This window comes from Nannospalax galili, unplaced genomic scaffold (genome assembly GCF_000622305.1).
Source record: "Nannospalax galili isolate Female #2095 unplaced genomic scaffold, S.galili_v1.0 scaffold652, whole genome shotgun sequence".
NCBI lineage: Eukaryota > Metazoa > Chordata > Mammalia > Rodentia > Spalacidae > Nannospalax > Nannospalax galili.
In genome coordinates this window covers 1,369,036-1,385,468 of record NW_008332152.1, presented here as the reverse complement: position 1 = coordinate 1,385,468, position 16,433 = coordinate 1,369,036, and the positions used below count along the sequence as shown (strand labels likewise).

The 16,433-nt window shown below is 48.9% G+C and overlaps 1 protein-coding gene across 3 annotated transcripts; it reads left to right on the top strand.

Moving 5' to 3' along the window:
* Positions 1–1,407: 1,407 nt before the first annotated feature.
* On the top strand, positions 1,408–14,831 carry U2af1 (U2 small nuclear RNA auxiliary factor 1). 3 transcript variants are annotated; one of them, XM_008827378.3, is made up of 8 exons: positions 1,408–1,561; positions 5,826–5,913; positions 8,516–8,582; positions 12,617–12,666; positions 12,780–12,878; positions 13,317–13,450; positions 13,541–13,633; positions 14,550–14,831. In XM_008827378.3, the coding sequence occupies exons 1-8, from the start codon at positions 1,518–1,520 to the stop codon at positions 14,692–14,694; spliced, it is 720 nt and encodes a 239-aa protein (XP_008825600.1). In that variant the 5' UTR covers positions 1,408–1,517; the 3' UTR covers positions 14,695–14,831. The 3 variants fall into 3 exon arrangements, with proteins under 3 accessions (XP_008825600.1, XP_008825599.1, XP_029416636.1); XM_008827377.3 differs by lacking the exon at positions 8,516–8,582 and adding an exon at positions 9,384–9,450 and having other exon boundaries at positions 1,409–1,561; XM_029560776.1 differs by lacking the exons at positions 1,408–1,561; positions 8,516–8,582.
* Positions 14,832–16,433: the final 1,602 nt, after the last annotated feature.

Below are 16,433 nucleotides of genomic sequence, written 5' to 3'. Positions count from 1 at the left end.
ACATTGAGGATTAAACAACACATTAGCCAGGGCTGGGAACATACTTGGTAGAGTGCTGACCTAACTGAAATGGTAAAAACGATTTTGTCCATTTTGTCCTAGCTGACTTTTGCTTTACCCTGTGATTTTGCCCAGCCATTCCCACTGTCGGCACCAGGAAGAAGTCTTTCAGGGAGTACACTTCTACAATACTGGGAAACTTACAGGTACCCAGGTAGCACGTCCACGTAGCACATCTTCCTTCCCAGTCTAACTGAAACTTTTGTTGACTGAAAACCTCTTTGTTAACTGACCTGCCCCTGGTCTGGTGTAACTATGGTGATCTGATGTAACTATGGTTATTGGCTTTGCCCCTGGCATGATGTAACGGTGGTTTTAAACTTTATAAATGCTGTCCTTCTCTTCATGGTCCAGCGTTCTTTTGGGCATTAGCCACCTCTCTGACTGCAAGCTATCAACAAAGGACTCATAATTCAACCATCACTCTGTAGCGTTCCTCTGTGCATCTTGCTCGGTATTACATCAATGCACAAAGTCCTGGGTTCTATCTCTAGCTCCACATAAAACCAGGTGTGGTGTGGTGGGGCACACCTGTAATCCCAGTGCTCAGGAGATAGATGCACTGGGATTATACTTTCCCTGTTTTAGGGAAAAGAAAAAAAAAGGGGGGGCACTGCACAATTAAACCAACAAACCAACTATCACACCAGCCTATGTCCATATACCTGTCACAGGGCCTGTCCTCACGGTAACGTCCCTAAATGAGAATGGGATGGGTGTGGCATGGATGGAGGGATTCTGAATTGAGACAGAGATGGATACATGCAGGGATTGAGTGAGGGGCAGATGGACAGGTGGATGGGAGGACAGGCAGACGGACACATGGATGGCCAGATGAATGGTTCTGGAGGCCCTGGTCTGGCCATCCACCCTGGTTAACTCGTGACAGAGAACCTGTATTTCAGCTCAGTTCCGCTGTGTGGACCCTGGCCTGGCCTGCACAGTGGAATCCCCAGCTTCCCACACTCTAGCAGCTTTCCTTCTTCAGCTCTTCCCCAGGTGGCCAGAGAGCTGCGGTCATCAAACTCAGATGACCCAACGGCCAGGGTCCGGCTGGGATGCCACTAGTCTGGCACGCACCCAACCACGCGGCGCGACTCTCCGCGCAGACACCGGGGGTTGGAATCCCCCCATGCAGGAGTCCCCGGGAGAGCGGCAGGGGAAGAGGGCGCGGGGTATAGCCGCAGCCGGAACCGGCAGCCCGCCATCCTCCAGGCCCGCGAACACCGGGCGGCGCGCGCGGGACCCGCCCGAACGGCAGAGACTGCGCAGGCGCCAGGACCAAGGGGCGGAACCTCCGCGCGCTCTTTGTCCCGCCCCGCGTCAGCAGGTCCTCTCCTGATTGGACGGCGCCTCTGCCGTGAGGCGGGAAGAGCGTCGCGCATCCGGTGACGTCTCCCGAGGGCGTCGGCAGGGTCGGCGGCGTCGGCAGCCGTGTCGGCGGCGTCCGGAGGAAAATGGCGGAGTACTTGGCCTCCATCTTCGGTACCGAGAAAGACAAGTGAGTGAGGGGGCGGCCTCCGGGGCGCGGGCCGGGACTGCGGGGGGCGCGGGCCGGAGGAGGCCGCGAAGGGGCCCGGGCATAGCGGGCGGGAGCGGCAGCCTTTGCGGCCTCGCGCGTCTAGGCGCCGCCACCTCGTGGGCCGCGCGGTGGGCGACTCGGGCCGGGCCTGCACTCCAGGCTACGGGGTTCGGGCTGCAGCTACCGGCGCCCGGCTCCACCCCGGCCCGGACCCCCGGGCGAGCCCACGTGCTCGCAACTTTGGGTGTTCGGTGTGGTGCCGGACGTGCCCCCTGCCAGTCGCTGCGTCTTAGGGAGACCCCATTCCTGGGAGTCTGTCCACTGAGCCGGCGTCCTTCCTGCCGGAGCCGTGGCGGGGCTGGTGGTGAGGACCGCGGGCGGGAAAGTGCGGGAAGTGCCTGGGAACTCTTTATGCCGCGCGGATATCGGGAAAGGGGTGCTTTTTATCAATGGTTAGGTTAAAGGAAAACAATAGTAATCTCACTTGTATTTGGGTGCAATCCTTGGCACATACTCATTTCCAGTGTATTGGATGAAGTTTAGGCTAAAGGAAATGTCTTCAGGCGCTTTGAAGGATAAGGATAATTCCTACTTTGAAGTGTCTGGCTTAATGTTCTCGGAGTAAGCAGTCACCATCTTGGTGTTCCTGACCCCACACCAGGGCTACACAGATCTGTAATGGGAAGGCCCTGGATCTGCCATAGATAAGATTTTTGTTGCTAGGTTCTCAAACACTGTTGAAAATGTTCTGTTTTCCAGGAAGGAGGCTGTGCGGACAGGCACCATTATACAGATAGAATCTCCTGTGATTGGAAGAGGGAATGTTTCTAAAACTCCAGCCAAAATCTTCAGGCAGTCAGTGTAAAAGCATTTTATTGGGTGTCCACTCCAGGCCAGACAGGAGACCCAAAGATGGATAAAATCTTGGTTTTTGATCAGGGTGTGGTGGCCGCTCCCCTTTAATCCCAGCACTTGGGAGGCAGAGACAAGCTGATCTCTTGTGAGTTCAAGGCCAGCCTGGTCTACATACTGAGTTCCAGGCCAGCTGGGGCTACAGGGAGACCCTGTCTCAAAAAGACCAGGAAAAAAAAAAGTTGGGGTTTTCTGAGAAATCTGGAGGAGGCTGTATGCATTATGTTAAAGATGATAACAACCATACTTTGAGGCCTATACTAATCTGGTCAGAGGAACTTAAAGGACAGTTTTTGCTCCTTGCCCTCTGAAGTTGACTAAGTTCCAGGGGACTATGGAGCATCTCTCAAAATGTCCTGTAAGTGTGGTGAGTCACCTGTCCTCTTGTTCAGGGAGGCTACAGAGGCCCCCTCAGATGGACTTGAACCAGTGTCCAGTCTACAAAGAGTACAGAAGAAGCATTTCCTCCATGCTTCCAAGTGAAGCCAGCCACGATTGAGCAGGACCTTTGACTTGTCTTCACATAGATGGAACTGGTAAAAGAAAGCCAGGGTTCCTCCTAAGCCCATGTGATCCCTGAGGAACAGATCCTCAAATGACCTTCAGAGTAAAAATAAATTGGTTTATTTGGGCCAACCGTATGGTCTTAAACACCCAAAAGGAAAGTATAACCAAAGATCAAAGTGGTCAGTATATTTCTTTAAGAGTTCACGTGTATAGGCAAAGGCTACGTAAAATAAGAAAGAATGGCAGACAGGAGATACCTTCCTTTGAGTTGTTGGACAGGGTGGCCCAAGAGACTCCCAGACAGTAACCCAGCATCGAACTGGGAAAATGAACAGCAGACCCCAATCTTATCTAAAGGAATGTGGGTGACTGCTGCTAGATGAGGAAGAGCTGATCTTCCTAAAACAAGGGACTCTATAGATAGGCTGACTAGACTCAGCGGATGAACTTGAACTGGGGAACGGCTGGGGGGCACTGACAACGCAGTGGGCCGTACGTAACTGGGATGACAGAGTATATGGGTTCCAGTGGGGGGAGGGGCTATGGGAAGGTGCCATTTGGTGTGCGGGTATAAAGATGAATAAGATTGTTTGGGATGTTCTGTATGAAATACAAAAAAAAATCAGTTAAAAAATTTTTTTGAATACATGGAAGGGACTGGAGAGATGGCTTGGTAGCTACTGCTCTTAGAGAGAACCAGAGTTCAGTTCCCATCACCTGTGGTAGGCAGATGAGATGGCTCACAATCATCTATAACTCCAGCTCCCATCTGACACCTGTGGTTTCTGTGGGCTCATGCACATACACCCATACACACACACACGTTTAAAATAAAGTCTTGAAAATGCATTGAAACCTGGTAACTGCTGTGGAAAAGTCTGTTACGTAAATGCAGATGTCACATAGGAGGGTTGGGGTGACTGACCAGTTCTGACAGGCTCCTTGCCGTGCACTTCTGGTTTGCATTTATACCTGTGGGACGGCGTGTGTCCTGGGAAGGACTGTCTCAGCAAAGCCCTGGCTATGGAGGCTTAATCCAGTGCTGCATCCCATGGTTCTGCTGTAAAGAACCACATCTCAGCTTAACTAGGGAAGAGGTACAAAGAATTGATTTTTTTTTTTTTTTAAGAAAAACCAAGGCTACTTACGTTCTCATTTCAGGAAGATGGAGTGTTTAGCTTACCAGAGAAGATCACCTCTTGAAACATGAACATGGTAGTACCTACTGCTTTTTTAAAAATTTAAGATAGAAGTGAAATGTAGGTCTACATAAATATTTAGCTTGAGCGTTTTAAAGTGTGAACTTTTTTTTTTTAGATCTAATCTAACTTGTCTGCAAGTAAAACCCATTTTTTGTTTTTGAGACATTTTTCTATGTATCCTTGGCTGGCCTGGAACTCAGATCCACCTGGCTCGTTCTTACTTTTTTTTTTTCATTTTATTTCAGTTGTTTATTAACTGGCTGAAGCAGGAGCACTTGCTAGACGATTAAGAATGAGGATTGTCACTCATGTGGGCCCTTGAGTTCAGTTCAGCCAGGGATTTTGCCCATTCTGAGGTAGTTTTTAGATGAGCTGTTCATTTTCACTTGACTTAACAAGGGTTCTTGTCCAGTCAAGTTACCCAGAGTAAGGGCACTCCTAATGATTCTTCTCCCTGGTAAACTCAAGCTTGACTTTATTTACTGCAGTCTGATGGTACACAGAGGAGGGCTGGTCTTCATGGTCCATCAGATTTCACTGTAGTTGAAGCCTTCAGTCTTAACTGCAAATTGACTACTTAAACATCCAGCTCTTGCTAAAAATAACATGATCTGTAGGCTAACACTCCTACTTTTGCAAGATGAAATGTGAACGGGCACCTGCTGGCTTTAATTGGCTGAACTCCGTCCGTGGAGTATTGAAGCAGCATAGGGCGGGCTTTGCTCTCTCTGGTTCCTGGGGTGGGTTGGATATCCTGACAGCCAAGAGCCTGTCTGGAAATTTCCTCTCAGTGATACAGGAGTTTGGAGAACCTGAACTTTGTTTTCTGTTTTCTTTAGATAGTGATAGTGCTTACTGAGGCCTGTAAGGACACATGTCTCAATTCTTGGAACAGTGCCTGGTTGGCATTTTCCTCATTTTATAGATGGCATCTGAGACCAGAGAGGTGGAGTGGCTTGTCCAAACCTGGACATCCACCTTCATCAGGGTCTCCTTCCTCCCACACTGAGCTGGCATCCTCAGGAGAGAACTTCATCGTGGCAAAATGGAGAATTGGTGTGGTTTAAGTTAAATTTAGCTTATGAGGAATACTTTTTTTTTTCTTTTTTTGGCTTTTTAGTGCTAATCTTTTAAAAAAGCAGAAAGTATGCATTAACAGTGGAGGGGATTTGAATGAGAAGGGATGGAGTTAAAATTAGAGCACTCTTAACTCAGAGTTGAAGTTAAGGCATCCTAAAATACTGCTAAGGTGGTACTATCAATATAAAACTGCATGTGCTGGGCTGGGGAGATGGCTCAGCGGTTAAGAACACTGGCTATTCTTACAGAAGACCTGGGTTCGAATCCCAGTACCCACATGGCAGCTAAGAGCTGTCCATAACTCCAGTCCCAGGGGATCCAACAGCCTCTTACGACCTCCGAGGGCATTACATGACACAGGTGCACTTACCTACATGCAGGCAGTACACTCATACACATTAAAAAAAATAATAATAAATTTTTTTTAAAAAATGCATATGTTTTAGTAGCAGGAAAGTGATTTGGAAATACAGATTGTGTTAATGGTCTTTCTGTCCAGTATCTTCCCAGCAAAATAACCAGCTCTTTATTTTTCCTTACAGAGTCAACTGTTCATTTTATTTCAAAATTGGAGCCTGTCGTCATGGAGACAGATGTTCTCGGTTGCACAATAAACCGACCTTTAGCCAGGTTTGTTTGCTTTGTTTTTTCCTTTCCACATAAATTATTTTTAAAAATCTTGCACTTTTCAGAGGCAATTAATATTTCCACATGCTGAGCAAGTCTTTTTTTTCTTGTTTAATATTTGTTTGAATGAGAATGAGGTAGGGAGGCCCACCCCAGTGGGGGGGGCGGGTCTCTGTTATCCTTAGAGGAACTTTAAAAATAATAGTGGAAGCCAGCGTGGTGGCTCAGGCCTTTAATGCCAGGCAGAGGCAGGCGGATCTTCATGAGTTCGAGGCCATCCTGATCTTCATAGTGAGTTCCAGGTCAGCTGGGGCTACAGGGAGACCCCATCTCAAAAAGACAAAAAAAGTATTGGGACGTATGTTGGTCACAGCTGGAGGTCACTGCCTTATTCTCCCTCCCATGGACACCAGGGCATGTGGCATGACCGCACCTCTTTTCCAGGTAGCAGTGGATGCAGAATGCGGTGTCTGCTGTGTGCTCTCTGGGCTGTAGAGATGCCAGCAGGTCCATCAGGGCTCTCTGCACTTTGACACCTCAATTTGCAGCGTATTCTAGAATCTTCACTAATGAAACTTAACAGTAGATGATCAACATGAATTGCCCATAGCAGGTCTGTTCAGTTCACTAAGAGATGCCTGTCTTGGGCTCAGGTCTGCCCCAAATGAAACTCCGTCCCATATCTTTTGTTTCAGTTTTTGTTTTTGCGGAGTTTTTTGGTTTTGGCTGATTGTAAAAAAGGCAAGGATTTGAGCCTCCAGGGATTGCCGGTGGATTAAAGGTTCCCTAATAGCAGAAAGCTGCTGCTTCACCTCTGGAAAGGGGCGAGATTGGAAGGTCTCCACCGGGTCAGCCTAGAGTGAGGCTGCTGAGTTCCCCACAGTGGCCCTGAAAGTTGCTAGGTGCTGAACATGCATCTTACTTTCCCTTCTGCTAAGTAAAACATTTTTCTGTGTGAAGTCAGTCAGTTGGTATAAAGGAGCTGGGAGAGACCGTGGTATCTTGGAGCTAAAGCCCTGCAGAACTAGGTTAGTGTAAGAGGACTCTATCCTCTAATGACCCTGAACTTCTGAATTTTAAGAGTGTCGGAGCCACTGCTTTAAATGTCATATTGTGTGTTGGTGGTTTGAGTTGTTGAGGCACCCACTTAACCAGTGGTCCTGGGCTGTGCAGTAACTAAGCCCCTTTGGTTTGGGGCTTGTTAACAAGTGTGCATGGTGGTGGGTACAGAGAGGCTACTGTTAGCCCTCTCAATGAGCCAGAAGCCCTTGCTGCTTTCTTCTGATCTTCGGAACCATGGGGCACCTTGAGAGGGTCAGTGAAGTTCATCTGAGCACTGGGTGGGGAGGGGCTCCCATGACAATAGGGTACCTCGCTTTGTTTTGGTTGGTTCCCCAGATTTTAGTGGAACCACCTGCCTCTTTACACAGCTTTGCCTACAGTGAACAGCTGTCTGCAGGTAACCCGGGGAGGACTGCGGGGGTGTGCTGCTGAGTGGCATCCCTTCTGCTTGTCAGTGGCTTCCTTCCCGGTGGTTCGAGTAGAGAGCTGAGGGAAGTCAACCCTGGGAAACCTGTGAGGGCAGGCAGGACTAGCTGACTCAGGGCAGCTGTGATGGCCAGGCAGGCTGCATGCCCAGGGTGCAGAGGGCTACTTGGTGTGGTGTCGGTGTGTGCGGCTGGTACTTGGCTCTGCTTCCCAGGTGGGTTCCAGTAGCAGACCTCTGTTCCGTGAACTGCCATCTCGCCGCTCCCCTTGGAGCACAGCTCCGAGCAGAGCCAGCTGGGTCGACCGAACACTTAAAAACGGTCTTCATGCTACGCTGTTGAGACAGAACATTGACTTTCTAGATCATGCAGTCTATTGTTCAGCCTGTAAATCTCTAGCATAATTCAGGGTGGGTTTCTTACAGTGATGTGGACGTAAGATTCATGTACTATATTAGCTTACTAACTTAAACATGGTTTGTTTTTTCAGACAACTTGATTTTCAGAAGAACGGTACAGTGTAAGGTTTCAAGTCTGCCTGATCCAGATTAAAGCACAAGGGCTAAAAGGATCTTTTCCTTAAAAGAAGGATCGGAAAAGAGCAAATGTTTTAACTATTGTATTATGTAAACAGAGACCCCACCAAGAAAGTGTAAATAAGAGTCAGGTATCCATGACAACTGGTGTGCCTGTTTGCTGAGCCCAGAGCTTGATGTACCGCAGACAGTTGGAGTGTGCATTTGGTCAGGAAAATGATTCTGTGGGGAATATGACGTGACTTTTTCAACATGGTAGCGTGCTGGCTTGGAGTACAAGAAAATGTTAGTGTTCTGTTTATTTCGTGTCTTGTATCGAAACACTTCACTCTTGATAACGGGGACGCTCCAAACAACAGATACAGTTTCTTCTTGGTTGCTGGCTGACTTGAGCCAAGTCACTGCTCAGACTCTGTTTTCATAATATGATGGTTTTGGTGTACTCTGCACAAGACAAGTGTCTGACTTGCGGGAAAAGACAACAAACGTTTAGCCATTTGCAAACAAACTGTCTCTTTGCAATTGTCTAATATATGCACAGCAGCCAGTAGAATTCCCCTTTTTATTTTTTTTTCCCCGCAGACCATCTTGATTCAAAACATCTATCGTAATCCCCAAAACAGTGCACAGACGGCTGACGGCTCACACTGTAAGTCCCACAGTTGGAGAAATTTTTTTAAAACGATGGTGTTCAAGAGCCCACTCTTAATTGAGACATAATGCTGGCTCTGAGCTGCTGACATAGAGCTGTTGCAAACAGGACATGGTGCTGGAACCGCGTGGCGCACAGCCAGAACTTGACAGGGGCCGAGCTCAGGAGGCTCTTCTCCTAGGGAAGGTCACTGGCCGGCCTCTCCTGTTGACTGACGTCACAAGAGTGTCCGTCCACATGAAATGGGTTTTAACCCAAGTAGGCAATCATTGGCCTTCACAGTGACTGAACCCTGGCCTTTCTTAAGTTCTTTCTGTAAAACTAAAAATGGTAGGAATGTTGAGGAGCCAAGAAGGTAAGTTGCCCAGTAAGTGTGGCTTTATTTCACCGTTACAATTTTTCCTCTAGGAAGTGGAGATTTCATGACATGAAATTATTGTATTTCTCTTGCACAGCACTTTGCTCATCGGTTAACAGAAGCACTTTTCCTTCTCAGTTCATTAAGTTTTCTCTCTCAACTAAGAACTTGTTGGCACTTGCCTGGCATGCCCCTGGGCTGGCACGTGGCCGTGCGGCTTGTGCTGTAAGCAGAATTGCAATACTGGCATCTCATGAGATCTCGCAGTGCAGTGTTAGGGTAGTTCAGGACAGCCAGCGACTGAGGGGACGTCTCTGCTCTGAAGGAAATAACCTGCTCTCTTTACAGCACTGACTCCACTGCAAGAATCTTCACGGCAGCCGGCTAAGTGTGTTCATTTAATTTTCCATGATATAAAGTTGTTGCGTTTTGTATTTCAGACCATTGCCCTCTTGAACATTTACCGTAACCCTCAAAACTCTTCCCAGTCTGCTGACGGTTTGCGCTGTAAGTTCATACAAGTTCCTTCCCCGGTTCCCTGGGCTTGCGTGTCAGAGCTCAGTGTCCACTCCACCTGGTCTGCTGTGCTAGTGTCAAGAACCGCCTTTACTAGAGGTGGCAGGAGCTGTTGTGCCCACTGCCCTCTGCTGGACCCCTGCCCCTAGTCAGAGATGGCAGTATCTGGCAAGGGCATCCCCAAAACAGTTCGGACCTGCTGCTCTTCCTCCTCCACACTTGGACCGTCACCCTGGGATACACTGGGACTGAGTCTGAGCTCTGTCCTTCCCTGGGGGGCAGCAGCATCTGAACGGTTCACACCTTCCAGAACTCTCAAGTGCAAAGTGCTCTGAATTTTTCAGATTTTTGTCTCTTTAGCCTTATTTCCCTAAACTGCACCTCAGAGGTTGTGCCCTGACTGTGAGGGCCCTTTTGTGTTTCCCATGTGAGGGTCTGTAGCTTGCTTGCACTGACCCGAGTGGTCCTGCCACACCCACACAGGTGCACTAAAGCCAGGATGCACTTGGCAGAAGAGGCACGTGGTGTCCAGCCACCCACTGTGCATAGTAGACTTGAGTTTCAGGAGGCTGCGTCCGGGAACGAAGGACATGAGGGGCAGCAGATCTTACTGGCATCGGTAAACGTTGCCAGTTTCTCTGTGTGCTGGGATTGTTAGGTTTTAAGTAGGCTCCCCAGCAGTGGTCACTGGAGTATAGCCATGTGTATTAACTTGAACAGCTGGACTCTTGTTAAAATTAGTCCAAACTGAAGGGTAGACGTCTCATCAACCAATTTGTATTAAAGCAGTAAAAATTACTAAAGCTACCCTTGGATAGCCATAGGCTGAATCAAGCACACCCTTGACTGGAACCATCCATCTGTTCGTTGGCCAACCCTGGGTAAATAAGTGCTTCTGGAACCACCACCCCTGGAGCTGGCCAGACTGGTGGCCTTGGGTGCACATTCTCTGTTGGCGGGTGGCCTTTTCTCATACGGTTTCCTGCCGAGGTGCTGAATGTTTGGTGCTAACCCTGATCTGACACTAGAGATTTCTTTCTAAATTTGATGGTAGCATTCACCTGGTATAATCCATCTTCGGTTTAAATACTTGGTTTTTTTAAGACTAGAGGGAAGTGTTGACCTGTGGTTTTATTAAGCAATGTTTGTTCACAAACCTGCCCTGGGGTACAGACAAATGAAAACAAGTGGTCGTAAGAGGATCTGTTCCTCCTTGCCCTGGTTGCTCACTGGGGACTCTGCTTTACCCACGGGAGGTCGTTGTCTTAGTTCTATCTATCTGTATTTGCAGTTCACAGTACATTTTTTCGGATACTGTAAACTAAAGGTTCAGCTCTTCAGTTCTGGGGTCCTGATCCTACAGATGAAACTTAATTCTTCTTTTTAGAAAGAATCAGTTTCCACCTTTTTGTGTGTAGAAAATAAGCTTCATTTGCTTAGTTAAAACTAAATATGAGCCAGGCATGGTGGTGCATGCCTTCAATCCCATCAGAGGCAGGTGGATATCTGTGAGTTCAAGGCCAGCCTGGTCTACAGGACAGCTGGGGGCTACAGCAGACCCTGTCTCAAAAAGACATAAATAAATAAATAAATAAATGCAAGTGAGGAAGATATCAGCATTGATTTCTTCCCACACAGACATGAGCACACATACACATGCTTGTGCACTCAAATGCAGACCTGCAGGTACACTAGCATGATATAGTGAGTTCCAGGGCAGCTGGGGCTACAGGGAGACCCTAATAAATAAATAAATAAATAAATAAATAAATAAATAAATAAATAAGCAAACAAACAAACTTGAAATGAGTCCTACTTTTAAGTATTTTATAAGAAAAGTGATCATTTTCTAAGTTGTAATGCTTAAAAATATCTGTTGAGCCACTTAAGTAGTTTCCTCTCCGATGAGTGTTTGATGTACTTGTCTCAGCCTTTTAGGTCATTTCAACTAATAGAATGAGTGTGGCCAGTCTTTTAAAAACCACCAGAATGTTCCTAGCTTGTTAAAACTTTGCACATGTCAATTTTTCCCTTTCCAGTCTTTGATGGAGAAGGCACTGGGTCCTAATTGTCAGGATCTGCCCTATGGACTGGCCTTCTCTTGGCCAGGTCTTCTGCTGCTGTCAAAAGTCGTTGTCTGGTATAGTCAGTACGTTTGGGTTTTAAAGTGAGGCTAGTTTCCTGGAAATTCAGCAGGGGTCAACAACCTAGATAGAGGGAACTTAGATTGTCAGAATTAGAGTTTAAGTCATTTCTTACCTCAAATAACAAAAGGCTTTGAGTGAGTGCAGGGGCAGGGCAGTTTAGTAGCCCCGTACCCAGTCACATACCCTTGGTGGGTCACACCAGAGAGACGGGCAGGCCTGTCCTTTCTTATCCAGGAAAATGGCTCACGAAACGTGACACGAAGACCCAGCTGACCCAACACGCCATGAGCCTGTCAGGCCCTTGCTGGCTCCTGATCCAGCTGTTTGGAACGTGACTTTATTGACACACCACCCCTGTGGTGTCCCATGTAGGCTGAGAGGATGTTTGTAAAGAAGAAAAGACCTGTGCTGTGGACAGGGCCTTGCTCACTGTGAGTGACTTGGGAGACGAAATGTGCTGGAGAGGTGGTCAGTGCGTTCTCCAGCAGGCGAGACCTCCTCTGTTCAGCAACATTCAGACACCTGGTGATTGTCCTTCACAGCCTCTGGCCACTTAAGTTCTAATCACACCAGAAAGAACTTTCCAGCATTCTGTGGCCGGCAGAATGTGAAGGAAAGTCAGGCACATGAGTTGTTGATCACTCACCCTGGTTTCAGCTTCCATTTTAACCTAATAAAGGAAAAAGATCATTGTGCTAACCGCCTACCTAGCCTCTAATCTGAAGGGGTTTTTATTTTAAAAAGCTTGTGATCCAGGAGTTACCTTTTCCCTCACACTTCTGAAAATGAGGCCCTTTTCGTGCTGGTTGTGATTTTAGTAGCCAGGGCGAGACTCTGGTGGGTCATTTAAGATCTCCAGCTCCAAGTCACAAGTGAGTCGGTGCTCCTGGGTGCTCCTGTAGCATGCAGCGCTGGCCTGGTGTCTAGACAGTCGCGTGTCGTGTGGCAGTTGAGCTTTGAGGACCGGCGCCACCACGGGGCTCTCACCAGCCAGATGTCTCTCATTGCAGGTGCCGTGAGTGACGTGGAGATGCAGGAGCACTATGACGAGTTCTTCGAGGTGAGTGCCTGAGGGACTGGCTGACTTAGCCTCACCCTGTGTACGGCTGAAGAATGGAGGTGACACTTCACTGGACCGTGCGGCTTTGGTAACCTGGTCTGTTCTCCCTTCAGGAAGTCTTCACCGAGATGGAAGAAAAGTATGGAGAAGTCGAAGAGATGAACGTCTGTGACAACCTGGGAGATCACCTAGTGGGGAACGTGTATGTCAAGGTACAAACAAGTGGGGCCTTTGGGCAGCCAGCCTGGTGGGCCTAAAGCTTGGGCCTGGGCTCTGAGTTGCTGGTGGGTGTGGTCCTGCTGCTTCGTGAATGGAGACAAATTAGGATTTTCCTTCTTAAAAACACTCACCAGGAGTGAGGTACGGCACACACCTTTAATCCCAGCGCTGGAGGCAGGTCAGCCTGGTCTACATAGTGAGTTTAGACCAGCTGAGGCTTCAGGAAAGACCCTGTCTTAAAAAAAACAAAAACGCTCATGAGCAGTTTTACATTTGCTCTAAGCAACTGAATTTGAAAAAGAGGGTAGCTCCTGGCACACGGTGGGGCTATCCTGAGGTTAGTCTGAGTGGGCGCTGTTGTGAGTTTACCTGTGTGAGCACGTGGCTGCTGTTAGGAGAGGGAATGGCCTGCATTTTTGTTTCCTTTTCAGTTTCGCCGTGAGGAGGATGCAGAGAAGGCTGTGATTGACTTGAATAACCGTTGGTTCAACGGGCAGCCCATTCACGCAGAGCTGTCCCCGGTGACAGACTTCAGGGAAGCCTGCTGCCGCCAGTATGAAATGGGGTGAGTCAGGGCAGATGTGTGCTGGCGTGAGCGATGGCTGAGCTCCATCGGTGTGTGCAGATGTGACGCGCCTCTGCTTCTGACCCACAGAGAGTGCACTCGAGGAGGCTTCTGCAACTTCATGCATCTGAAGCCGATCTCCAGAGAGCTGCGGCGGGAGCTGTACGGGCGCCGGCGTAAGAAGTGAGTCCTTCAGGGTGTGCAAACCAAGGCAGGGTTGCTCCCCTAACACTGACAGAAAAGCCACACTGGGGATCTCCTCTCTTCACTGTACATTATTCACACACATAGTGCTTGGAGAGAAGCCCTCCTGCCTGTATTTTCCATGTAGAGGTCAAGCTCTGGGAGCTAAGCACGGGTGTGGCTCAATACAGAACCCCTGAAGTTAGGGGAACATGACCCATGCCTGTTGGGGTTTCTGTTGGCACTGTTCACGGTTTAAGGGGTGGTCTGGTTTTGCCTTGATGGGGAAAGCATCAGGGCACCCTCCCTGGTTACCACTTGCAGAGTGGGGCACTGCGTCACAGAAGAGTTTGTGTCAGACTGTTTGGATGAGTCAAGTGACACCCCTTTCCTGTTCTGAATTCTGATCCTAGACAGGTTCTCGCCTCCCTGTTAAACAGGGCAAGGGACGTAGACCTCCCTGGGGTTGGATTTGTCACTGGGAAGCAGCTCTCCCAGCCCTAATACTCAGCCTGATGAATTCCATGCCCAGCCGTTCCAAGGAGCAGATTGGGCTGGAGGAGGGCTGTGTGTGTGTGTCAGGTGTGTCAGGTGTGTGTGTTGCAGTGCTGGGTATAAAGTGAATCCAGTCCGTGCCGTGCTCTTGCTGAGCCACAGCCCAGCCCCCACTTATTCTGTACTGTGATTTCCACAGCATTTGGGTTAGTTCTGGAAGCCGTAAAATACTGACGATAGCACACCTGTTCAGTTTGGGGTGCACTTCCTCCCTGGAGGTAGCATCTAGAGTTGGGGTGTGTCTCGAAGTTGGGGCTTACAGTCTGGCTGCCTCTTTCTCCTTCGTTGCTATTTCTGTGATGAGTCTTGGTGGTCAGGAGTGCTGGTTTTGATGGCCATTTGCTTCTTGTTCTGAATTCAGGCATAGATCCAGGTCCAGATCCCGGGAGCGGCGCTCTCGGTCCAGAGACCGTGGTCGTGGTGGTGGCGGAGGTGGTGGAGGTGGCGGAGGACGTGAGCGCGACAGGAGGCGGTCGAGAGATCGGGAAAGATCGGGACGATTCTGAGCCGTGCTGTTTTTACCGTGTGTCTGCTAGACAGTGTTGTAGTTGATTGACAAGCCAGTTCATAATGGGATTTTTTTTAAAAAACAACAAAAAAAAACAAAGATGGGTTTCTGAATAAAATTTGTAGTGATACAGTATTCTTGGTGTAATTTATTTCTGTGAAAAGTCTTCAATTTCTTTCTCTTTTCTAAAACTGCTAGTTCATGTCCCTGAAGTAGGTGCTGTCTCACTTCCGCTATAAATGAAGCTTTAGGGGATTAAACATAGCAAGTGAAGGAAAGTTCCTACAGGAAGAGTTGGCTACTTCATATGTAACAAGGAACCCAGAGGCTCTCCTGGAGGCCAGCCTCCAGGCCTGCAGCTCTGTCCTTTGCAACCAGTGAGCCAGCGTCCAGCTGCAGCCAGTCTGAGCACCCAGCACCTTACTGCAGCAGGGCACAGCCCAGGGGTGGCAGTCACCACCTGAGTCTTAGCTGTGCCACAGGAGCTGCAGTGGTCACTGAAATGACGGCTCAACATCCTGGTACTGCCTTTGTTTCCAAGGCACCTTGGGAACGTCTCTGAGCAACCACAGCCCAGTGACCACAAGCCCTACAGCAGTCACCTCTGTCCAAGCTCTTTCTCTGTGGCATCATTTCTTCTAAACTGCTTGTCTGTAACCTGGGGACTGTGCTGCTTGTGGCCACACCACACCTCGGTGCCAGGTCTGGGAGTAACAGCACTTTGAAGCCAGTCCAAACACCACCCAAGTGACTTCTGGGAGCTCGCGTGTTCCGACCTGACAGCTGCACCCTGGGCAGGAAGTCTCCACGGGGGTCCTGTGTTCTGCTGTAGTGGTGTCTCCAGTGCACTCGGCCCTGCTGTGAGGGCAGGACAGGCTCTGCCAGATGCCACTGTTAAGTGTGCTCCTGGGAAATGGCGCTCTGAAGTTTTGTCTTCCCCGGGAGACAGCTGATGATGGACTTGGCATGGTGGGAGGCAGAGTTGTGCTCCAGTCTCCATGTCCAAACCAGTGTGGTCTAGCTGGGTCCAGTCACTGAGCCTGAAGGAGAGGGCAGAAGCTGCCCTGTGGCTTAGGACGTAGGACTCGAGTCTGGAGTGTGTCTTCGGACCTCATCAGTGAATGTGAGCTCATACGCCAGGCCAGCCCAGCAACTCACTCCGCCCCAGTGCTGGTCTGAAGAGGCGGCTGGAGCCAGTCTTCCTGAGATGGACCCTGCTTTGTCATCTGCTTTGAATCTGATGAGACAACCCCAGAAAAAGCCTGGCAAAAACCATCCAAGCTCCTTCATAAGGCTGGTAGATCCAAGGCCTATGGCAAGAAGAGAAAGTTGAAAACAACCTTGGTTTATAAAGAGTTCAGGTCCAAACCACTGTTTCTTAATGTATGGTGTGGGTACACATGAAAACCAGGTGCACAACTCAACATTGTATGATGTGTGATCAACATACATGATGTGGCAACCACGGCTGATGGACACGAAGACATTGGCACATTCAATTTACCAGGTTTGGGCCATCGCCGCACCTTTGAGTGTAATGCTGTGCTTGCTGCTTTCGTTAACAGGCCTAATTATGCATCTGTGCAGATCGGGGTTAACTTTTTAAGTATGTGTATGGTGTATTGTAGGCATGTAAGAGCACCTGAGTCATGCAATACCCACAGAGGTCAGAAGGCATCGGATCCCCTGGAACTGGAGTTAGATGATTGTAAGCTGCCATGTAGGTGCTGGAATCGA

Bases quoted from the DNA above. Each gene is read 5' to 3' on its own strand.
- U2af1 (XM_008827378.3), top strand. From the start codon at position 1,518: ATGGCGGAGTACTTGGCCTCCATCTTCGGTACCGAGAAAGACAA. The intron at 12,879-13,316 runs GTACAAACAAGT...TTTCCTTTTCAG, and splicing joins TGGGGAACGTGTATGTCAAG to TTTCGCCGTGAGGAGGATGC. The intron at 13,451-13,540 runs GTGAGTCAGGGC...TCTGACCCACAG, and splicing joins TGCCGCCAGTATGAAATGGG to AGAGTGCACTCGAGGAGGCT.